This window comes from Ranitomeya imitator, chromosome 2, assembly GCF_032444005.1.
Source record: "Ranitomeya imitator isolate aRanImi1 chromosome 2, aRanImi1.pri, whole genome shotgun sequence".
NCBI lineage: Eukaryota > Metazoa > Chordata > Amphibia > Anura > Dendrobatidae > Ranitomeya > Ranitomeya imitator.
The window spans coordinates 831,525,565-831,551,629 of NC_091283.1; the positions used below are offsets into that span (position 1 = coordinate 831,525,565).

General features: G+C 44.9%; 1 protein-coding gene across 1 annotated transcript; it reads left to right on the forward strand.

The window, feature by feature from the left end:
• On the forward strand, positions 1 to 25,648 carry LOC138666856 (CD209 antigen-like protein E). Its single transcript, XM_069755035.1, has 8 exons — positions 1 to 57; positions 1,192 to 1,327; positions 5,954 to 6,049; positions 7,695 to 7,769; positions 8,881 to 8,961; positions 21,015 to 21,163; positions 22,955 to 23,067; positions 23,191 to 25,648. The coding sequence occupies exons 1-8, from the start codon at positions 1 to 3 to the stop codon at positions 23,309 to 23,311; spliced, it is 828 nt and encodes a 275-aa protein (XP_069611136.1). The 3' UTR covers positions 23,312 to 25,648.
• The last annotated feature ends 417 nt before the right edge of the window (positions 25,649 to 26,065 follow it).

Consider the following 26,065-nt stretch of genomic DNA (forward strand, 5'->3'; position numbering starts at 1 on the left):
ATGCTCCTGGCAGATGGCGTTCCCAGTAATGCCTTGCGTGCAGTGACCTCTGATAACGTTGGTCTCGCGAGACCGCGACGTCATCGGGTCATTTCACAATACATTACTGGGAACTGGAGCTGCCGGGAGCATCGCGAGCATCGGTAACGCTGCACGGGACGCCGGAAGGTGAGGATATTGCGATTTTTTTTTTTTAACATGATATCTTGTTACTATTGATGCTGCATAGGGAGCATCAATTGTAAAAAGAGAGAGAATTTCCCTGACTGGAAATTCTTCCGCACATGCATAGTTTAAAAAGACGGCATCCGTCGCTGGATTCCTGCTTTTGACAGTCAGCGTCCATAGGCTTCCATTATAGCGAACGACGGGCAGCGCAGGACTCGTCACTGAGCGATTTTCCGATGTGCAGAAAAAACGTTCCTCTGAACGTTTTCTCCACCCAACGGAGAGCGATTCTCTGACGGATCCAGTGCACGACGGATGAAACGTGTGGCCATCCGTCACAATCCATCACTAATACAAGTCTATGGGAAAAAAACAGGATCCAGCAGAAAATTTGCTGGATCCTGTTTTTTCAAAAATCGACGGATTTCGACGGGAGCTAAAAGACGGAAGTGTGAAAGAGGTCTAACCTGACAGTTAGTGTCCGGTGCTAAACACCAAACATGGACTTCTCCCGTAATGTTCGGAGTTCTAGGGGAAGTCCATGACAGAAATTTTCCACAACCAAAGTTCGTAGTTGAGGGGGAAGGCTGTGAGAGAGCGATTTTCCACATCCAAAGTTCGGGTCTCCATTGTTCAAGGAAGTTAAATAATACAGGCACCAGTGGAATGAAGTAAGGTTCTAATACTCGTAAAGGTACTCGTAAATAGACTGATATAAGGAGAATGACAGCATAAGATGTAAAGTGATACGTGCTTACCCATAAAGTGCTCTGTGCCTGTGTGTGTCAAAGGCCCCAACGCGCGTTTCACATGGGCTTCCTGGGGGGGCTTGCTAAGGAGTGCCATCTAGTGGCCATACTGCATCCTTTTGCCTAACTTTGGCACAATCTTAAACTCTCATATAAATTAATACTGTCTAAAAGCAGGCAAGATTAGCAAACCTGCCCCAATACAGTTTGCGAGCCACACTGCTTTAGAAGGCCTTACAATGGTTTCCTGACCACTAATTTCCTGATTTCGAAGCAACATGTTTTTCAGAGACAGGAAGAGAAGACGCTCTGTGCACTGACCAATAGACCTCAGTCACCAGGCTCCGAAAAGGACCAGACCATTTACAGCATACGAAGATTGCTTACAGCAAAACACATGGAGACACCAAGTAAGACTTTTTTTTAAATTATGGGTATTAATAATGAGATAAATAGTTAACAAGGTCTGAAACAAAGCCTTGAAATGTAATATTTTATTAGAGCATAGGAAGATAATTTTGATTTCTTAATTTGACCAATACAAAGTATGGGATGTATTAATCAGACAAACTATTTAACAATAATATAATGTAATATAATGTATTGCACATTTTACATTTTTTTATTGAACTACTGTGATTTGTAGCTTTAATTTTGGATGTAAATGACAAACTAACTATTATGGAAATACCTAAATATACCATCAGCTTCCTGTGAAGGGTTATTATTAACTATTATATTACAGGTCATCATTACACATAGCATCATGACAACTCTGCAATGTGTACATTTTTAGGTTTTAGTTTTTAACAGCATAAAACATTTTATAAGACAAAAAAGTTATTTTTTTTTTCCGTTTTGATTTCTTTTGGAATTCTGCTCACTTTTTGTCTTTTATTACTGGAAAAACAAATATATGTATATATATATATATATATATATATATATATTTATGTATAAGTATGGCGACGAGGACTCCATGTACCTCCTTAGGAGGTGGCATAATTTATGCATCATCTGTATTTGTGCATTGCAGCTTTTTATTCATTGAATACTATTTCACATCACTTTAGAGGAAGTATCTATTTATACCTAAATTAGATATTGATGATAATTACATGGCTCCATTGGTTATCATACAGTAATATGGGTGGCATCCCAGTGCCAGTTTTTGGCCTAGGAAACAGGTTCTGGCGCAATGAGCGTATTTTTAAATGATTTTACTTGTCATGTCCAGCTTTTATGTTTGTTACATATTAAATACTTATCTTATTTAAATTTAGAAAATGTGTCTTTCTCCTTTTTTATGGATTGTTTGTGTATATATATATTGTGACAGGATCACCAGTAATGTATTTGAAGGGAGATGTGTGTCACAAATGTTGCTATCTTCTAAACCACGTAGAGGATATAATAGAGCAAACTTCATTAAAAACTTCCCGCTCAAACGCTTATCGGATATTTATAAAATTGACATTCCAAATAATTGGATCCAATCTGGTATTAAACAAATAAAGAATAGATATGATGGAACTAGAATGTTATCTTTTAAAGAAATTAGAAATAAATAGAATCTCTCCTTCTCAAACTTTATGCCTTTTCTTATACTAAAAGATCATATACATAACCTCATTAACAATAAAAATCTCTAAGGCAGAAATAGTTTTATACACTCTTGAATAACCCTAACCATAAATTCTTATGGAGGACAAAAAATTTATACAAACACTTTAATAAGGATACAATATTCTCCAAAAACGGTTATATGTCACAATGAGAGTCTGACCTAAACACTTCTTTCAGTATCGAACAGTGGGAAATCCGGCCGGTTAGACTGTCTCATATACCTTTGAACTACTCTCCACAATGCTGGAGAGATTGTGGCAATTCAGGAAATCTTTTCCATATTTTCCGGAGTTGCCCAAAAATCAAGCAACTATGAACACAAGCCTCCCGTAACATAAATTTACTTCTTAAAAATAATTTACTGATCCCCCCTCAGATGGCTTTACTCTCAATCGGTCTAGAAGAACTTAACTTCTCGATTAGACATGTACTTATCCATCTCTTCCTGGTAATCAAAAATTCTCTGGCCTTCTTTTGGAAGAGACCAGAAATACCTACATTTTTGGAGATAATGGATAAGATGCACCTGCACAGTTCTCTGGAACAACGCTTCGCAATACGTAATGACTGTCTCATAAAATATTCCCCCAAAAATGGGACCTTTGGAACTCAATATTTCAAGTACTGTAACCCTTTTCAGTACTCTTCCTTTACTTTTTACTTGAAGAGGTGGTCTGGTTGTAATATTCTTTTATATATTTTTATCTTATTTCATTTCCTTTTGCTCTTTGTTATTCAAAACTAGATATTGTATAAGATTGTTTGAGGTCTCTAATTTTTGTGACTCCCCATTCTCTCCTTGCTTGCTTTTCCCATGTTCATCCTTCCTTCCCTTTCCTCCTTTCCTAACCTTTTGTAAAAATTAAAATCCAATAAACATAGTTGAAGTACAAATGTTGCCATGTTCTGTGCTGTGAAACCCAGAAACTTTCTCTCCAGCTTGTTACGTGTTGAGGGTTTAATCGGCCATAAAGGGTTGGGTTTATTTTTGAGTATTTGGAAGAGATGGGCAGGACGGCCACTCACCATATCTCCTCCCCACGGGTGTTGGCCGGACTTTTCTTTGTGTTTAGAGGCAAGGAAGTCTCCTGTCTGGAGCTCAAGTATGAGCTGAAATTTGTTGTTTCCCACAAGGCTGGAGCCGCACTGGAATGGACTTTCTTCATGCTGTTTATTATCACTAATGCCATAAAGGGCCATTTTGTGTTACAATTTGGTTTTGGCACATCTATAAAGTAATAAACCAGCCACCCTCTGGCTTTAACCCCAAGTGTTCCTGTGTCTCCCTCAATAACAGACAAGTGAGTAGCATTACCAGATGGTTGGGTCAGATCACACTTGACCACTGAATCACTTTCATTTTATTCTTCTTCAGAAATGCAATGTGTGTTTTGTATCATTGCCATGCTGGAAAACTGCACGTCTACCAATGAAACCATGAATTTAGAAAAATGTACAGTGCCTACAGTGAGACATGGTGGTGACAGTGTCCTTATGTGGTGGCTGTTGTCGGGGGGCTACATTTCATTGATGGTGTCATGAATGTGCTGTTCTATATTGAGAGAGAAGATGCTGCCATCACTCTGTGCCCTTGGTAGACGTGCACTTTTCCAACATGGCAATGATCCAAAACACACATCTAAGGCCACCGCTGCATTTCTGAAAAACAACAATTTCTATCATAAAGAAATGTAAAAAAAAATCAATAAATACATTTTAATTTCCCTAACATAGGTTCAAAAAGTATATAACTCATCCTGCAACAAAATCACTATCTCTGTAAACTTAATGGAAAATTGTAAAAGCTATGGGTCTCGAAATGTGCAATTCAAAAAGGTAATTATTTAAAAGGGTTTTCCCACAAGCAAACAAAAGAGTATGCATATAGCACGGGAGGGGACAACAGCTGATTCTTTCTTTTAGTTAAAACATTGTTAAAAACAGACAGGGAAATGTTTTATCTCATAGAAAAACTTAGTTGTGACCCTCTGCTGTCCTGTCTGTATACTCTTTTGCTTTCTCCCCTACCCAGGAGATGTAACTGGTAACGCCCCCTCTCATTTAAAATTATCTTTTGAGGCAGATTAACATGCAAATCCGGCCAATAGATTTGAACAGCTCATTTACATATTAAAGGAAATCTGTCACCCCATTTTTTGCCTATAAGCTAAGGCCAAGGCCATCAGGGGCTTACCTACAGCATTCTGTAATGTTGTAGATAAGCCCCCCGTTGTACCCTGAAAGATAAGAAAAACGAATTTGATTATACTTACCCAGGGGTGGTCCTGGAGCGGTCCGGTCCGATGGGCGTCGCGGTCCGGGTCCTGCGCCCCCCATCTTCATACGATGTCATCCTCTTCTTTGCTTCCTGTCGCGGCTCCTGCGCAGGCGTACTTTGTCCTGTTGTGGACAGAGCAAAGTACTGCAATGCATAGGCGCCGGTAAAGGTGAGAGAGGCCCGGCACCTGCGCACTGCAGTACTTTACGCTGCCCTCAACAGGGCAAATCAGTACGCCTGCGCAGGACCCGCGACAGGAAGCAAGGAAGAGGACGTCATCACATGAAGATGGGAGGCACTGGACCCAGACCGTGACGCCCATCGGACCCGAACCGAACCGGGACCGCCCCTGGGTGAGTATAATCTAACTCATTTTTCTTATCTTTCAGGTGACATTGGGGGCTTATCTACAACATTACAGAATGCATTACAGAATGCTGTAGATAAGCCCCTGATGCTGGTGGCCTTAGCTTATAGGCGAAAACTGGGGTGACAGATTCCCTTTAAGAAAAACGTGGATTTCTCTGGAATAAGACATTGTATCACAGATATCAAAGTATCATTTTATTCAAATTCTATGATCTACATGCCCATATAGATGGCTTAGGAGGGTTGATGATATGGACAGATTCACTATAACCACTCTACCACCATACTGGCTCCCAGTGGCGTAACTAGATTCCAATGGGCCAGGTTAAAATTTGGATCTGGGCCCACACTTATATGTTGGTCAGATGTATTAGCTCCCCCCCCCCCCCCCACCATAATGTAATACTGTTCTCATGTCTCACATCCTGACAACTCTCATATAACATTAATAAAAGCTGATCTACACTTTATATTTTGTGGCAAAAAAAGTACAATTTGTCATTCCAAAAATGTACTCCTACAACATTGTCAACAGAAAAGTAATAAAAATTATATTTCTTGGAATGCGCTAATAAAACAATCATATAAATCATGTGATTCTGAAAGCCCTAAAAAGGTTAGTTCTTAGTTAAAGAGAACCATGACTCTTACTACCTTGTTGGTCAGCAGTCCCATCCCTCGAATCTCAGGTCCATTGAAATGTAAAACATTGAATATGTGCCAAATATTTCATAATGATTGTGACTTATTCATAATTCCCCAGATAAGCGGAGGAGCTGGACGCCTTCCTGGAAGGGTGTGATTATTACTGTGCTCTTAGGAGTCAATATTACTCTCATCCGCGTTATTGCAGCACTTGGTAAGTCTGACAACTCCTGTAGGCGGCCAGGACCTGGTCATCACTATCCCAGACATCATCGCTACGTCCTGTACACCTGGGAATACACACAGACTGTTTTGACATAACAACTTCATTATGAGTTGGCCCCAGGCTTCTACTGTATGTTGTTTCCTGTTTATAGTAAAGGACATTATTTTCATGTTTCTGAATCTTTACTTTCAAAATTGGAATGTTTCTGCAAAGAAAGAACTCGAACCAGGATATTTTTTGGGATGGCATGATGATTACGCTTTTATTCACACTATTTCCGGGTAGACATTATGTTTTCATCACTTTTTATTGCTTTTTGTTGAAGGTGCAATCATGAAAAAAAAAAAACTATTCTGGAATTTAGATTTTTTTTAGATTTTTTTTTCTGGAAAAATTTAGAATTAAATAATATGATAGTTTTAAAGATCAGAGTTTTACAGTCACAGCAAGACCAAATCTATTTATTTTTATTGTTTTAAAGTATTTATTTGTTAAAGTCCTGACAGCGTATACGTGCTGACGATTCATGGTCAGCACACATCAGGCACTGGTTGTATGTTTTCAGCCAGGAATGTTTTACTCAAATGCTGAGAGGTTTTAGAGAAAAACACTCTTTACAAGCCGCCAGGGACCGAACCGCTCTGGATGGACAGGTCTGTGAACTCTTGTGCATGCGAGGAGAGACCTGTCAATCCAGGGCAGTGGGCGGGGAGAATCCTCCAGGGACCCGCCTGTCTGACTAGTCTCCAGCACTGTTCGCTCCAATGCGGCTTTTGAAGTATGTTTTTCTCTGAAACGCCGCTGCCTTTCATAGTCAGATATGCCTGGCTAAGATCCTACAGCCTGGTACATGCTGCCTGTGGATCGGGCGGGATGTATCAACTGTCAGGTTCACTTTAATTGGGGAAGAAAAGGAAAAGGGTGAATTTATATGTTTTTATGTTTCCCCTTTTCTTACATGAAGCACACATATTGTTCCCTGCTCCCACACCTGTCCTGCACCTTAAATATATGGCGGATTTTGGAAAGGGGTTAAAGTGAGTCTCTACACAGGGAAAGAGGAACTACGAGCTGCTGGAAGATGCTGCTCTCCCCTAATAAGCTATATTACAACATTTCTTTTAATATTATGTACTGATGAGATATATTAATACGTAATGATAGCTATACTTCAAGATTCATAGTAACAGCTTAAAGGGATTGTCATTGTCCCGTAAAAACAAGTTATCACCTGTCCACAGATAGCTTATAAATCACTGGGGGTCCAAACGCTGGGTCTGGCACCGGTTGGCAGAATTGGGAATTTTTATTCTTGAAGGCCTTTTTTATCCCCAAAAGGCAAGATGGATGTCTGACCGCCACTAAATTATTTCTCTATGGGGCTGTGGCAGACAGAAACCCAATATACAATGAATGGAGCGGCGGTAAAGCGTGCACATTGCCACTCCGTTCTAGCGGGCCGATTGATGCAGGTCCCAGTGGGCAGACCCACACTGGTCAACAAGGTATCACTTGTCCTATATAAAAAGTGATAACTTTTTTTCATAGAACAAACCCTTAAAGTTGTTAAAAAAGCTTCAGGTCTTTTTTTCAGTCTTTTATGTTTAGATTAACTTTATGTATTTATTTTAAGTTTATCATCACATAGAGAAACATAGAAATGAATTATACCAGGAGATCCATGTGAACAAGACGGACAGTTCTTCTGGTAAGTGAATAATTATCTCTATGCGGTGGGTTCCTCAAGATGATTGAAACAACATCAATGATGAATGTACCTAGAAGAACTGATGCTGTTTTCATGGTAAAGGACGGTCACCAAATATTGATTTTTCTATTTTTCATTTAATTTGTATTTTGTTTATTGATAAAACTAAACCACTAACTTTTCTATTTTGAAAGCAATCTTAATTTTCAGCATTTTTTCCTACACGTGCCTAAAGCTTTTGCTATTGTACTGTTTGTACAGTATATATAAATGTATATAATTTAGGTCCAGGTCAAGATTTAATGCAACTTTATGTTGCCCTTTAAGAAAAGTAGCCGCCAGACACTGTTATACTTGGAAAATAACAAAAGAGCAGGTACTTACTCACCATCAATGTTCAGCACCGGCTCTCGATGCTGCTCTGGTTTAAGGGGATTTTGGTTACAGAGGTGGCGTCACGTTGACATCACATCACTGAGCTCCATGGCTCGTGTGGTCTACGAGCTCAGCTCAACGTGTGATTGATGTTCCCACTTCAGCCAAAACACAGAAATCAGAGCAGTGTATTCACAAAAGTGCTGGATCTACTGTATGTAGGAATGGTTATTAACAGCTCATTGTGCTACTTAGCAAGTCTAAAAGTGTTTGGTGAACCCTTAAATGTGCTGGAGAGACATTTTTTTAATTCTATAATGTTCATGGCTAAGGGTATTTTCACATTGCGTTCTGGCACCCGTTCAGTGACTCTGTCAGAGCTTATACCCTGCAAAAAGGATTTGGGCGTGTATGCTGACGGGGTCACACACTATGATGGTGCCGACAGAGAGAACATGCGCTCTACCATGCATCACTTTTGGGGATGGACACCTCCTGGAGATGGACATACAGACGCAGTCTACTATGTATGAGTGTCCGCCTTCAGTAGGCCGTATATGCCTGAAAATTATGCACTCAGAATGCACATTCGCTCTGTTGGCACCATCATAGGCTATGGCCCAATCAGCACATATGTCCAAATCCCGTTTTGCTGGGAGTTTGGACGTCAGCCCTTATGGAGCCACTGAACAGGAGCCTGAATGCAGTGATAGCACCCTCACTTTGTTTCTTTCAGTTTGTCAACACACAGACATAGAGAAATATAGAAATGAATTATCGAAGGAGCTGTGTCCGAACAAGAGCGACAATTCTCCAGGTAAGAAAATAATTATCTCTGTGGGAGCTCAAATGTGTTCATATTCTTAACAAATGAGCTTGTATTTTAGTTTAGTGATAGATAACAGAATATTTCTATAGTGCTGTTATACAGTACTAGATGGTGGCCCGATTCTAACGCATCAGGTATTCTAGAATATGTATGTATGTATATAGCAGCCACATAGTATATAGTACAGGCCACGTGGTATATAGGAGCCATGTAGTATATACAATGCCTACAAGTAGTATTCAACCCCCTGCAGATTTAGCAGGTTTAATAAGATGCAAATAAGTTAGAGCCTTCAAACTTCAAACAAGAGCAGGATTTATTAACAGATGCATAAATCTTACAAACCAAAAAGTTTTGTTGCTCAGTTAAATTTTTATAAATTTTAAACATAAAAGTGTGGGTCAATTATTATTCAACCCCTAGGTTTAATATTTTGTGGAATAACCTTTGTTTGCAATTACAGCTAATAATCGTCTTTTATAAGACCTGATCGGGTCGGCACAGGTCTCTGGAGTTATCTTGGCCCACTCCTCCTCCATGCAGATCTTCTCCAAGTTATCTAGGTTCTTTGGGTGTCTCATGTGGACTTTAATCTTGAGCTCCTTCCACAAGTTTTCAATTGGGTTAAGGTCAGGAGACTGACTAGGCCACTGCAACACCTTGATTTTTTGCCTCTTGAACCAGGCCTTGGTTTTCTTGGCTGTGTGCTTTGGGTCGATGTCTTGTTGGAAGATGAAATGACAACCTATCTTAAGATCCTTGATGGAGGAGGGGAGGTTCTTGGCCAAAATCTCCAGGTAGGCCGTGCTATCCATCTTCCCATGGATGCGGACCAGATGGCCAGGCCCCTTGGCTGAGAAACAGCCCCACAGCATGATGCTGCCACCACCATGCTTGACTGTAGGGATGGTATTCTTGGGGTCGTATGCAGTGCCATCCAGTCTCCAAACGTCACGTGTGTGGTTGGCACCAAAGATCTCGATCTTGGTCTCATCAGACCAGAGAACCTTGAACCAGTCAGTCTCAGAGTCCTCCAAGTGATCATGAGCAAACTGTAGACGAGCCTTGACATGACGCTTTGAAAGTAAAGGTACCTTACAGGCTCGTCTGGAACGGAGACCATTGCGGTGGAGTACGTTATTTATGGTATTGACTGAAACCAATGTCCCCACTGCCATGAGATCTTCCCGGAGCTCCTTCCTTGTTGTCCTTGGGTTAGCCTTGACTCTTCGGACAAGCCTGGCCTCGGCACGGGAGGAAACTTTCAAAGGCTGTCCAGGCTGTGGAAGGCTAACAGTAGTTCCATAAGCCTTCCACTTCTGGATGATGCTCCCAACAGTGGAGACAGGTAGGCCCAACTCCTTGGAAAGGGTTTTGTACCCCTTGCCAGCCTTGTGACCCTCCACGATCTTGTCTCTGATGGCCTTGGAATGCTCCTTTGTCTTTCTCATGTTGACCATGTATGAGTGCTGTTCACAAGTTTGGGGAGGGTCTTAAATAGTCAGAAAAGGCTGGAAAAAGAGATAATTAATCCAAACATGTGAAGCTCATTGTTCTTTGTGCCTGAACTACTTCTTAATACTTTAGGGGAACCAAACAGAATTCTGGTGGGTTGAGGGGTTGAATAATAAATGACCCTCTGAAAAGACTTTTCACAATTTAAAAAAAAAAATAAACAAAGAATTAACATTCTTTTTTGCTGCAGTGCATTTCACACTTCCAGGCTGATCTACAGTCCAAATGTCACAATGCCAAGTTAATTCCAAATGTGTAAACCTGCTAAATCTGCAGGTGGTTGAATACTACTTGTAGGCACTGTAGCAGACAAATACTACGTGGCATGTGCTATATACTATGTGTCTGCTATATACATACATATTGTAGAATACCCGATGCGTTAATACAGGCCACGCAATATATAACAGTGGCCACGCAGTATATAACAGCCATGCAGTATAGAACACAGGCGACGTAGTATATAACAGGCCACGCAATATAAAACACTGGCCTTACGGCCTTACACCCAGGAGCTCTGCTAATGCAGCTGTGCTCCTGACTGTAAAAACCAAGGGAATGAATGGAATGCAGGGGAATGTACTGCAGTTACCTCGAGTCACGGTGATGCGCCCTCTGCTGGATGAACTCATATGAACTCGAGCCTGGGAACTTTTCAGAATATTTTCCCACGCTCGAGTTCATATGAGTTAATTCATTCACCAAGTTTTACAGACAGGAGCACTATTGGATTAATAATGGATAGGTGTCATAATTGACGCCTCTCCATTATTAACCTGGCTTAATGTCACCTTACAATAGCAAGGTGACATTAACCCTTCATTACCCCATATCCCACCGCTACACGGAAGTAGGAAGAGAGTGGCTAAGTGCCAGAATAGGCGCATCTTCCAGATGTGCCTTTTCTGGGGTGGCTGGGGGCAGATGTTTTTAGCCGGGGGGGGGGCCAATAACCATGGACCCTCTCCAGGCTATTAATATCTGCCCTCAGTCACTGGCTTTCCCACTCTGGCGGAGAAAATTGTGCGGGAGCCCACACCAATTTTTTCTGCAATTTAACCCTTTAATTTAATAGCTAGAGCCCCCAAATTTTACACAGAGACACTTCTTACATTACTAAAGAGAAATATGTAATAAAAGAAGGGATATGAGATGGTTTACTGTATGTAATCATGTCTCATATCCTGTCGGGTTTGTGGAGGAGATAGGAAAAGCCGGCAATTGAATTACCGGCCTTTCTGTGATCTAGCGCTGTATGAAATATAAATAAATAAATATATATATATATATATATATATATATGTGTGTGTCTCACTGATATATATATACACATATACCGTATATACTCGAGTATAAGCCGAGATTTTCAACCCATTTTATGGGGCTGAAAGTCCCCCTCTCGGCTTATACACGAGTCATATACCAGGGTGTCAGCAGGGGAGGGAGAGCGGGGGCTGTGTAGTCATACTTACCTGCTCCCAGCGCGGTCCCTGCAGTCCCTGGCTTCTTCCTGTACTGAGCGGTCACATGGCACCGCTCATTACAGTCATGAATAGGCAGCTCCACCCCCATAGGGGAGGAGCCGCATATTCATTTCTGTAATGATCGGTGCCATGTGACTGCTCAATTACAGGAAGAAGCTGCAGCGGCGGAGAAGCCAGGGACTGCAGGGACCGCGCTGGGAGCAGGTAAGGGGAGAGCAGCGCTCTAATTACCTGCTCCTCGCTCCGGCTCCGTCTGCAGCGTCCTCTAGCAGTGACGCTCAGGTTAGAGGGCGCTGTGACGTAGTCAGTGCGCGCCCTCTGCTGAGCGTCAGTGCTGGAGACGGAGCCGCACGAGGAGCAGGTAATTATTGAAAGCGCCGGCGTCCTGAGAAGAGAGGTGAGTATGGGATTTTTTTTTTTTTATGGCAGCACCAGCAGCATTCTAAGGAGCACCTATGGGGCCATAAAGGTGCAGAGCTTATATGGGGCACAGCATTATAAGGAGCACCTATGGGGCCATAAAGGTGCAGAGCTTATATGGGGCACAGCATTATAAGGAGCACCTATGGGGCCATAAAGGTGCAGAGCATATATGGGGCACAGCATTATAAGGAGCACCTATGGGGCCATAAAGGTGCAGAGCATATATGGGGCACAGCATTATAAGGAGCATCTATGGGGCCATAAAGGTGCAGAGCATATAAGGGGCACAGCATTATAAGGAGCATCTATGGGGCTATAAAGGTGCAGAGCATATATGGGGCACAGCATTATAAGGAGCACCTATGGGGCCATAAAGGTGCAGAGCATATATGGGGCACAGCATTATAAGGAGCACCTATGGGGCCATAAAGGTGCAGAGCATATATGGGGCACAGCATTATAAGGAGCATCTATGGGGCCATAAAGGTGCAGAGCATATATGGGGCACAGCATTATAAGGAGCACCTATGGGGCCATAAAGGTGCAGAGCATATATGGGGCACAGCATTATAAGGAGCATCTATGGGGCCATAATCAAAGGTGCAGAGCATATATGGGGCACAGCATTATAAGGAGCATCTATGGGGCCATAAAGGTGCAGAGCATATATGGGGCACAGCATTATAAGGAGCATCTATGGGGCCATAAAGGTGCAGAGCATATATGGGGCACAGCATTATAAGGAGCATCTATGGGGCCATAAAGGTGCAGAGCATAAATGGGGCACAGCATTATAAGGAGCATCTATGGGGCCATAAAGGTGCAGAGCATAAATGGGGCACAGCATTATAAGGAGCATCTATGGGGCCATAAAGGTGCAGAGCATATATGGGGCACAGCATTATAAGGAGCACCTATGGGGCCATAAAGGTGCAGAGCATAAATGGGGCACAGCATTATAAGGAGCACCTATGGGGCCATAAAGGTGCAGAGCATATATGGGGCACAGCATTATAAGGAGCATCTATGGGGCCATAAAGGTGCAGAGCATAAATGGGGCACAGCATTATAAGGAGCATCTATGGGGCCATAAAGGTGCAGAGCATAAATGGGGCACAGCATTATAAGGAGCACCTATGGGGCCATAAAGGTGCAGAGCATATATGGGGCACAGCATTATAAGGAGCATCTATGGGGCACACGGGCAGTACCAGCGCCTGTGGTTTGTTCTGCCGGTCGTACTGGGATCAAACCTGGACCCATTCGGTCCCTGTGGGAGGCTGATCCCTATATCTCGGGTTTCAGACCTTCCACCGTCACGGGAGTCACACTGTTGGATGCACAATTTCTTTAGGGTAAGGAGAATATTTTTTATGAGCCTGTACCTCGGACGATGCGTCCATAATTCACAATTCCATGTTGGAGACGGTTTGGCTGGGCTGCCATAATAGATGTGTATCCAGTGGCCACTTGGCATGCGTGTTTTAATTAAGCCCCCAAGCATTTCCAAGCCCCCTGGTGGCGTGGTTTCCTCATGGGGCTTTGAACTACCGTCTACAGTTTACACTGAGCTCAGCCCGTTAGCATACTAATAGGAACTCTATTCATTAGCAAAGGTGGGGGCCAGGAGCACTCCTGTGTCCAGGAGACAAAATGGAGTCACGCCAATCTGATAGCATGCCTGTTCCAAGATGGCGGCTGTTCCCTCATCACACCTCCCTGCTTTAGAGGGCGCTAGGGGGCATCACATTCCTGTGTTCCCCCATGCGCCCTTCCACACCTTCTCCTTGCCGGGACAACCCATCAGCATTACCATGGTCTCTGCCACTTCCCCTCTCTCTCTGAGGCTGCCTCTGCCCCCTCCTCCTTCTCTCTCTCTCTCAGAGGCTGCCTCTAACTGTCGGTCCCTGGGCCACGCCTCCGGTGAACCCTGCTGGACCGATACCCGGTACAGCCGTCCCTGGTCCCCGACCACCTGCTCGCGGTCTGACTCCCCGGGAGGCTGTGCCGCCTGCTCCTTAAGAGCTTTCAGGCTAGCGTCAGCTTCCAGCGCTTCCGGACATCCCTGACTCGATGTGGCGAGAATGGACAACACCGCCACATCCACCGTCAGCTCCCCGGGATCTGTCTCCTGGCCGCTGTCTGACTCGGCAGCCACTTGGTCAGAGAGGGGGAAGCCGTCGGACCTCTGCAAGGCTCCTTGGGCTCCGGCGCTCCCATTCCTGGTGACAGCGGCCACGACCACTGTGTCCATGGGTAGCGCCTGCTTCCCCCCGGCTCCTGACCAAGTCGCCGGGTCAGGCAGACTTCCCGGCCCTCCTGACATCCCGGGTGTGGGGAACTCCCGCCCTGGGGTCTTACCTGGTGGCTCCTCTCCCGGGACGCCTCCTCCCCCCATGGCCTGTTCCTCTTCCTGCAGGGGCCCTAGACTCAGCAGGCTGGATTCACCTAGGGGCCCTACACTGCCCATAGCAGCCCCTCCCTCCACCTCTGAGCTCTCCCCTACAGTCTCCTCACCTGTCCTCCCCGTGAGCCCCGTGTGTGTGGTGTCAGTGTATGGAGTACCCTCAGGTTTCACTCCCTCCCCCACTGTTGGAGGCACATTCAACACATCAACATTCACCGTAGAGTCATGACATTCTTGGGGAGCCGAACTTGGGGATTCAGTGGCCACATACTGAGACACTAGCCGCCCCAAATCGGTCCCAAGTAATACATTAGCAGGAATATTTGACGTTACTCCCACCTCCCGCATTCCCCTCCCGGCGCCCCAGTCCAAAAACACCTTTGCGACAGGCAGCGCCGGTTCCACGCCTCCAATTCCGGAGACGGACAGGGTTCTCCCTGGCACCAAGTCTTGAGGGGACACCACCTCAGGACGTACTAGGGTTCGTTCAGCGCCTGTGTCCCGCAGTCCCATGACCGCTGAGCGGCCGATAGTGACGGGTTGGTAATTGTCCAGGGACCTCCCACCACCCCCTCCCACACATAAAACAGTGGACGGTTTCGGGGACATGGATGGGGCCTTAAGACGCTGGGGACATGCTGTCTTGAAGTGCCCCAGCTGGTTGCAGTGATGACAACGTCTGGGTTCTGCGCCTGGCCTGGAGAGGGCAGCAGGGGGGTACACCCCTTGCACTCTGGGGGTTGGGGAAACAGGGGCAGGATTGGGCTTACCCCCTCTCCAGGTGCTGCTGGCAGGCTTCTTCGGCTCAGGCGCCCTGTTATTGGCATACTCATCTGCCAGGGCGGCTGTAGCAGAAGCCCCCTTCGGTTTCCGGTCACGGAGGAACTGCTGGAGGTCCTCTGGGCAGTTCCACAAGAACTGCTCCATGACGAACAGTTCCTGGACCTCCTGGCGGGTGGTGAGCGCTAGACCCGAGGTCCAGTGCTCTGCAGCTCTCAGCAACGCCCGCATGTGGTCGGTCCAGGTGTCCTTTGGGCCCCGCTGCAGGCTCCGGAACTTCTTGCGGTAAGACTCTGGGGTGAGGTTGTAGTGCTGGATCAGGGCCCGCTTGATGCTGCTGTAGTCCTGCTCCGCCCCGGCAGGTAAGTCCCCCAAAACTTCCAGGGACTTACCCCTCAAACGGGGGGTCAGGTATCTTGCCCACTGATCCGGGGCCAGATGGTGTTGAAGGCAGGTCCTTTCAAAGGCCAGCAAGAAGGAATCCAGGTCTCCATCCTTCTCAAGCAGAGGGAAGTCCTCGGCCCGGACTTTGGAAGCCCTGGACTCTGGTGGTGCTGGGGCGTCCAGCGGGAGCCCGTGTTGAGCCATCTCCAGACGGTGCTGGCGCTCCGCTGCTCTCTCTGCCGCTGCTTGCTCCGCTGCCCGCTCTGCCGCCTCTCGGCGTTCTGCACGCTCTCGCTCTGCCGCTCTCTCTGCTCGCTCTGCCGCCTCACGGCGTTCTGCCCTCTCCCGCTCCTCTGCTTCACGGCGTTCTGCACGCTCGGCCTCCGCTGCTTTCTCTGCAGCTGCCATGAGTCTCACATAGGCGTCTTCATTACCCGCCTCGAGACGTGCCACTGCCGCTGCAACAAGGGCCGCTGATGTGGACAGGCTGGGGCGGGTAGGTGGTGGGTAGTCCCTTGCCGGACTAAGCACGGGTGGCTGGCTCCTTGGGGAGTCTGGGCTGAGCTCCCCCTCGCCTGGAACAGTACCGTCCACCACCACCTCCTCATAAGCCATAGCACTGGCCTGCGCCCTCACTGCACTCCTGGTGCCCTCCGCCATCTTTGGAACCTCTGGTTACTGACACAGCTGTACCCCTGACCTTGCACACAACTTATTATATCTACACTCTGACCGTCTAGTGCTGGGCTGACCTTAAGACCCCAGCAGTGAAAGTTACCACTGGTAGTCTTTAGTGTCTGGGAGTAGGGGTCCCACGCACACTATTACTCTGATCCCACGTACGCTGCCACCACTGTGAAGGATTACCCCTTCCTCCCACGTCACCAATCCGTGACGTCACTACACAGGTCCAGCTCTCTGATGCCCCCTTTGTCTCTCAGGTCAGTAAAGGGACTGCACCTAGAGCAAATGGCCGCCGGGGAGACTGCCCTGTTACCCACCCTGGGTATTCTAAGATTCGCAATCAGAGTAAAAGGATCAGCCCAAAATTAATTTATGATTTAATTGCCTTAAGGGCGCACTAGATAATTACAAGAAATATACAATCACAATATATCAAGAGTTACAGTCAGAGTACAATATAACAACAATAATACAAGGCTTAAAGGTATAAAGCTGGAGGTCAATTTACCAGGTCGAAGGTCGCTTGTGGAAGCCGGGGGGCATAGCATTCCGCAGGTCCAAAAACTTAGTTGCCGGGCAGCCCCCAGAAAGCATGTGCTTGCTCCCCTCTGGCTGGCATACCCTGTTCCTTAAGATGTCATCATCATCATCTTCTTCTGTGGAGTGAGTCCCTCCCAGTGACCTCAGCGTCTTCTTATACCTGGCTGAGCCCCCCTGCCTGCAGCTGGGTGGGCTTAGCAATCTCCACCCCCTCTGTCTCCCTGCAAGATTTATTCCAATATCTAATAAATGGGATAACTTCTCTCAGGATGATCGGATCAGCACACGGGCAGTACCAGCGCCTGTGGTTTGTTCTGCCGGTCGTACTGGGATCAAACCTGGACCCATTCGGTCCCTGTGGGAGGCTGATCCCTATATCTCGGGTTTCAGACCTTCCACCGTCACGGGAGTCACACTGTTGGATGCACAATTTCTTTAGGGTAAGGAGAATATTTTTTATGAGCCTGTACCTCGGACGATGCGTCCATAATTCACAATTCCATGTTGGAGACGGTTTGGCTGGGCTGCCATAATAGATGTGTATCCAGTGGCCACTTGGCATGCGTGTTTTAATTAAGCCCCCAAGCATTTCCAAGCCCCCTGGTGGCGTGGTTTCCTCATGGGGCTTTGAACTACCGTCTACAGTTTACACTGAGCTCAGCCCGTTAGCATACTAATAGGAACTCTATTCATTAGCAAAGGTGGGGGCCAGGAGCACTCCTGTGTCCAGGAGACAAAATGGAGTCACGCCAATCTGATAGCATGCCTGTTCCAAGATGGCGGCTGTTCCCTCATCACACGGCCGTATTTTCGTACGCCTAGTGTGACGCCGGCCTAACTGTGAGACAAGATGTCATCAGGGTGCGAAGATAAAAGCAGTGGGTGACACAAGCAGCGTCTATCATCATTACCATCGATCTAGGACACCGTCACAGGGCGGCGATGCAAGAAACTGATGTAAGTAACTGCAGTACAGCCCCAGCCTCCTGTAGGGGTGATAAAAGGTGCAGGGAAGTGAGTGCAGCCCCAGCCTCCTGTGACATCATGTTTGAGACTCCTCTCAAGTGAAATATCACATAAAGTGCACTGAAAAAAAATACATTTAGGCATTAAATAGATAAGGAGAAGTGGAGAGATTTCTATAATAAAACTTTTTACAAGAGTGATCAGGGTATATGGATAGGTATTTAGAAAAGACATTTTAAGTACAAGACCACCTATTTCACTTTTTTTTGTGAGACAAGATGTAATTTAGAATGACACCATACCCTTTACCATATGGTGTACTGTGAAATGGTCAAGAATTCCAAACGTGGCGAAATCGTAACATGTTGACAAAAAAAGCGAAATTCCTCCATCGTTTTTTTTTTCTTTCATACTTATGATCTTCATTGTGCAGTAAAAATGACCTGGTGACTTAATTTTGCAGGTCGGTATGATTATGGTGATAGGAAACTTTAATATATTTTTTTTAGGTGGACACAAATTAGGAAATTTAAAAAAAGATTAAAAAAAAGGTTTGTATTGCCATTGTCAAATATACCAAACTTTATTTAATTCCCATCAATAGACATGGGCAAAGGCTTGTTTTTGGCGTGGCAAGCTGTCATTCTATTGCTATTGTTCTGTGTGAAAAATAGACACATATTTCCTATTTTTTCTTTACATTTTACCCCAAGATGAGCAAAAAAAGGAATATAGAAATTAAGCTACATGTATTGTGAAAAAAAGGCAAAAACCATTTGAATTTCTCAACATGAACAATTTTTAGAGCTGATAAAAACAACCACATAGTCAGCAACGGACTCTTTATCTTTTTTTAGCAGTTCAACTTTGCTTAACATCTGGTATTCAATCACAGTTAGGCTACGTTCACATTGGCGTTCCGCCAATGTGCGTCGCTGTTGCGCCGGCGACGCAGCGGCGACGCAGCGGCGACGCGCCCCTATGTTTAACATAGGGGACGCGTGCGTTGTTTTGGTGGCGTTTTTGCCACGTGCGTCGTTTCCGACGCTAGCGTCGGACGCAAGAAAACGCTACATTGTAGCATTTTCTGTGCGTCCGATTTTCGTCAAAAACGACGCACGCGTCGCAAAACGCGCGCGTTTTTGCGCGCGTTTGCGCGCGTTTTTACGTGCGTCGCGCGTTGCGTCGCCGACGCAGGGCGGCGCAACGCTAGTGTGAACCTAGCCTTACAGCACAGTACGTTTCCACTCTGTCTGTTCGTTTAATGGCACCACTGGCCCTTTAGACACTATCTAGCTCCACAACTCACATACTACCTGGCCCACTTCTCTGACATGTTTCCCATCTGACTTGCCCTTTTGGAAGGTGAATAAAGCACTTGCTTCCATACTTAAATTTGGCCACAGGCCCCGGATATCCTGGGAAGGACCACTGAAATTAGTGGCAGCCGTCGGCAAGCTTCTCCCAACATTTTTGTACTCTTTCATGCTAATCAGCCCACTGGCCTAATCTGCCTGTCATCTAAATTCTCACTATCTTAACTCTACATCTATCTCCAACTTCCCCTTCCCATTATATCTCCCCCATTTTTGACAACCAACCAAGCTAAAGTAGACAGCTGGGGTCTGATATTCTCAGACTGGAAAGGGACCATGGATATCGGCTACCCAACCTAAAAATATCAGCACACAGCCGCCCCAGACTGCTATTTTTAGGCTGGGGGGGGGCAATATCCATGGCTCCATATATGTCTGAGAATACCAGCCTCCAGCTATCTGCCTTACCTTGGCTGGTGGTCAAAAATGGGGGAGGTGACGCGATATTTAAAATTATTTATTAAAATAATTTTAAAAAAATGGCGTGGGACCACTCTAATCTTGCTTACCAGGCATGAAAAAGTTGACAGCTATTTTTTGCTTCCCGCAGCTTTCGGTTTTGCCTGCGCTGGTTATCAAAAATAAAAGAGACCCCATGTCATTTTATTCATTTAATTATAGCACAGGTGCCGGCTGATGAATTCTCCCATCAGCAGTGCCTGCTCTCGCTGTTATCAGCAGGTATACACTGATGAGAGTAGTACTCTCTCATCACCCAAAGCCGATCACAGCTGCTGGCTCATGCTGTTATCTGACAGCATGTGAACCGCAGCTCTCTGACTGGAGATAATGATTTCACCGCCAATCAGAACCCGTGTTTGGCGCGCTGTCACGCGGATGTCAACGTGGCAAACAACAGATATTCAGGCGCCCCATTCATCTGAATGGGGTCCAGGTTTGGGTACCTGAACTAAACGTTTTTTAGATGTTCAGCCAGACCTGATCATCCATGGGTTCGCCATCACTAGTCATAATACATTCACAATTATTTTATACAAACAGCTTAATGTGCTTAAAACACACAAAATGCTCTAGTTTAGTAAGAGAAGAAGAGCACGTTTATCCCGGACATACTCTTACACATACATGACTTGGGAAACCTTAGGATCTCATATTCTATATATGAATAGGCACATCAGCATCCAAAAACCCCTTTCAGACATACTGTACCTCATACTTGACAAAGACCTAGTGATTGTCGAAACGTCGCTTCACATTATGGCAGAATAAAGTTCTCTTTTCTACTACACCTGGATGGAGCGCTGTCCCTCTACTTGTTTGATTGCTTGGACTATCCAGGAGGGTTCCTTGGATTCGGAACGGGCGCCCCAATTTAGTGAGTGCTGTCAGGCTTCTTTTACATATTATACTGTACCTCCCGCCTATCACTGACAGTAACTGTTGTCTAATTGATTTTCTGCCTGCATTTTAAAAAAATACAAGTTTAGATATTTTTTGTACACTTTGATTGTTGCATTCCAGGTTGTCTTTTGTGTCCTTTTGAATGGCAGCTACATGGAGATCACTGTTATTACTACTCAGATGTACCAAACAGAACATGGCACCAAAGCCGGGATGACTGCAAGATGAAAGGAGCCGATCTACTGGTCATAAAGAACCAGGAACAGCAGGTGTGTGCAGGCATATTATGGTCCCTGGTGAATGCAGTGGATGGTATTTCAATTCTATTCTTTCTATTAATCCTTAATTTGACTGGGAATCATCAGGGAGCTATACGTGCAGGGGGTTCACAAAGGAGACCAATAGTGACAAGAACCCTTAGGTAGATGTGCAGAGTGTGCAGCCTAAATCTGATGAAGGTATGACGTACTCTGAATGCCTAACTACACGTTCCTGTCACTATAGGTCCCATTTGTAAATCCCTTACAAGTATACTCCCGTGATGATTCCTCGGGACCAAGGATGAAATACTTTTGGAGGGATTGAGGGGTCCCATTCCCGTAAGTGGCAGACCAACACTTGGATACTGCCCTTGTTAGGCTACTTTCACACTTTCGTCAGTACGGGGCCATCGCAAACCGTCGGCCCGACGTACCGACGGACAGTGTGTTAAATGTAGCACAAAGTGGGCAGCGGATGCAGTTTTACAACACATCCGCTGCCCATTGTGAGTTCCGGGGAGGAGGGGGCGGAGTTTCGGCCGCGCATGCGCAGTCGAAAGTGGCGAACTCGACGCACAAAAAAGGTTACATTGAACTTTTTTTGTGCGTCGCGGCCGCCAAAACATGACGCATCCGTCGCATGGTGGATGCGACGTGTGGCCATACGTCGCAATGCGTCGCTAATGCAAGAGAAAAAACGCATCCTGTGGGCAACTTTGCAGGATGCGTTTTTTCCCCAAAACGACGCATTGCGACGTACGTCACACAACGCAAGTGTGAAAGCAGCCTTAGTGTGGAAGCTATCACAAGGGGGATGACAGTCCTAACTAGCAAGTACTGTTGGTCTCCATTGATTTACCTAGACGGTGAAACATCCTTCCTCGAATTGGGTGACATCCAACCATTTTTTCCATCGGCACTGGTACATTTGGGAACTGATAGACTGTTATTTTTGTTGACGCCTATTGTTGTACCTTGCATATCATTTGGTTAACACATGAGACTTCTCCAGTGGTAGAATATGCATGAAGTGTCTTGACTGGTGCTTTCACATTGCTTTTAGGGACATGCTTGGTGGCCCATACGTCCGAAACCCCTGAAGAACGGGATTCGGACATATTCGCTGACAAGGTCATGCACTGTAATGGTGCTGGAAGAGCAAACATGCGCTCTTACATGCATCATTTTCGGAAGTGTACGCCTACTGGGGGCGGACACTACGAAGCAGTCTACTACATCTGAGTGTCCGCCTCCAGTAAGCATATCTCCCAAAAATGATGCACATCAGATGGCGTGTCTGCTCTTCCGGCACCATTACAATCTATTACCCTGCATACGTCCAAATCCCATTTTGTGGGGGATTTGGATGTATGCCCAACAGGGCCACCAAGCATGTCCCTAAAAGCAATGTGAAAGCAGCTTTAGGTGCTCGTCCTTTTTATCATAATCCTAATAAAAGTTACATTTTAATTCAGCTAATGCATATTCCCTCTTTACTTTCTACTATACATCATGATACTATTCTTGTGTGTTAGTTTAAGAAAGGTTATATCTGTATGTGCAGTTGTCTGTCCCTTTATATTGCTGTTCTGTAGCATCTGGAACACAATAATATATAATAGACACTTCATATTAGAAAAACAAAGACAAAGCTGCAAAAGAAACAGCTTTGGAAAGGAATGATAAGTAGCATCAATGTGCTGCTGCTCAGCCCGATTGTTGTAATGTTCTGTCATCAGTATGTGATGTTTTTAAAAATAATTGCAGAAAAAAGAAAATTAAAAAATATTTTCATTCTAGGAGTTTGTAGAGAGAACTCTCAAACAAAAGCTAACAGATGTATATTGGATAGGACTGTACCGTGATGGAGACGTCTGGAGATGGGTGGATGGAGAACATTATTCCGGCACCTTGTAAGTGACTCCTGACACCGTCACACACCGGTCATTACTGTGACTGTGATACATGCGATCACCGGGGTCTGGACCTCCTTTATAATTACTGATTTACTCTTGTTTTATTCTCTTGTCACTTAGGTTCCAGATAAAGACACAAGAATCAGGAGGCTGTGTATCAATGACTAAATCGGGTTATTATCAGATCAGTTGCAGTTCAAAAACTAGATGGACGTGTCTAAAGAAAGCTGTGCGGATCTGATCGTCGTTACTTTTACAATATATGAGAGAATTGCTTCATGTAATAAATGTCAGTAAGGTAAAATCAATAGATCCCAGATTATATCTTCCTTCAGAAGACTGGCCATGGGTCTCCTGACCTGAACTTGATATCCTTATATATTCCTGTATTTCTGACTCATGGCCAGTCTGTGCAGCATGGTCATATGTGGCCCGTGTTACACGAATGTATGAATGTAAGTTCAAGCTGGGAAAACGATAATATCTCCTAATAACCCCTTCCCAATGAAAGCTTTCTGGGACTTGACTTGAAGGGGTTGTCCCATGAACAAAGCACATTTTTTCATCTTGGTGCGAAGGGCGGTAGTCATGGGCGAGGGACTCTTGTTCTGCCACACCCGGGCATCCTACAAGCAAATAATGTGGTTTGTGTAAAGTGGATCACTCCTGAAGACTCCGTTTGTTCCGCGATCCCGAATCCGGATGCAACCACACAGTCTATGACAGACTCTTTATCCAGTTTCAACAGCTCAAATGTACTCAGCAGTTCAGTCTTAGTCTCGGATACAGCACAGTATGTTAGATTAGTAACAGTTTCTTCAGCCTGCTCTATTCCTTCCTTTGCTGGCAGTGCTCGCCCCTGGGATGTTCCATCCGGCACGGCAGCTTCCCAGATTTCCGACCCAATTCCTGTCTGTTTTCCCGTTCGGAGATGAAAGCGAGGCTGAATCCTGCAATACCTTTGTCAGGCGGTTGACGTTACGGGATCATTCATGGAAATTTGTCGCAGCTGTTATCCCCATGAGGTTTAGCCAGGGCCGGACTGGCCATTTGGCAATTCTGGCAAATGCCAGAAGGGCCTGTCTGGTGATGGGCCACCTTGTCTGCTACGTTAATAGAATCGGTGTTCTCAAGATACCCATACTGTTAAGAGTTGTGACAGAGCACAAAGTCGCTGACTCCATCATTTACTCCAACAGGCTATGGGTATCATTAGAAATATTAGTCATGTAGTAAATTTTGCTTTCCTCCATCCAGGGTAATATGAGTAATATATCCCATCTGGTTCATGGGGATGGGTACAACATGGGCCTGTGTGATTTCAAATACCAGGGTTGAATTTCATCCCCAGTCCGTACCTGGGTTTAGCCCTCTGACCACTGCTTCTATAACTCTCAAGTGATAACATCAACACTATCTCTCACTCTATCTAAAACCAGGAAACACTTCCCTTTATATTACCCATGATCCCTCCTAACTGGGGCTATTACCTTGCTGTACCTATTTCCTGATTCTACTGTGCCCTCCGCTGCATTTCCCAATCCTAACGACGCGTATCACTCCATCTTATTCTTATATCTATGTCCTAATGTCTAACCCTAATACTTTCCCTATCTTATAACAATAAACATGAGTCATCCACAATAAAACCATTACCAAAATATATAAGAATTCTACAGCTTTATTCACTTTACTAAAAAAAAAAAGTGTACCCGTTTTATTAGGAAGGGACGAAGAGCATGCTTGTCCCTGACGTACTCTTATATTGGAATAATAAGCTCCATAATTGGATGTGATAAAAAATGTTCCTGTGCTGAGATAATCAGATAAATGTGTTCCTCCTATGTCCCTTCTTGTTTGCTGTGTCCAACTATGCAGGTCTGCTCCAGCTCATGATGGCAAATACCACAGCTCTTAGCTAGGTGAGATTGCATCAGTGACTTGTGATAACTGAGTATACAGACAACACAGCAGCTGCTGCTTTCTGAGGTAACACATTTCCCTACCTGTTTATCACAGGAGCAAGTGTTTCTGCTATAAAAACCAGTCCTATGAGCTCATCATAAATCTGGTAAGTGACATATAAACTTAGCGGCTGCTGGAGCTCCTACTTCACTGACTTGAGTTATGATAAGTTCAGAGGGCTGGAGATGTAGCGGAAAAACTCACTACTGTGATAAAACAGGCAGAGAAATGGGTTAGCTCAGATAGCAGCAGCTTCGAGACCCTGTGAGACCCTGATGCTTCATCTGTATACTCACATACCATAATTTACTTTTGTTCCCCCTCTGGGTAGGAACTGTGTATGCTCTACCATGAGCTGCAACACCTCAACATGGTCGGACACAACCATTACACAGCCATAGCAGGGGCACATTTCTAAGATTATCTCAGCACAGGAACATTTTCTTTTTAACGCATGAAATTTTGGAACATATTGTTATTCCAAGATCTATTGATTAAAATGTACTTTGCTTGTGGGACATCCCATTTGATGCCCAAAGCAAATTTAGCAATATTGCTATTAGTGTTGAGCGAGTGTACTCGCTGCTCGTGTTTTCCGAGCACGCTCGGGTGATCTCCAAGTATTTGTGACTGCTCGGAGATTTAGTTTTCCTTGCCTCAGCTGCATAATGTGCAGCTGCTAGACAGCTTGATTACATGTGGGGATTCCCTAGCAACCAGGCAACCCCCACATGTACTCAGGCTGGCTAGCAGCCGTAAATCATTCAGCTGAGGCAAGGAAAACGAAATCTCCGAGCAGTCACAAATACTCGGAGATCACCCGAGCGTGCTCAGGAAAGCCCGAGCAACAAGTATACTAGCTCATCACTAATTGCTATGCCTTTATTTACCAGGCTATGACTTTAAAAAAATATCATGTATTAATATGAATTTGAAGTTGTTTCATCTTTTGGTAATAAATGCTCTAGGTATTTGTTCATGTTTTTTTCTATTAGTTTTGCAAACAGACTGAAAAATGCATTTTTTTTTC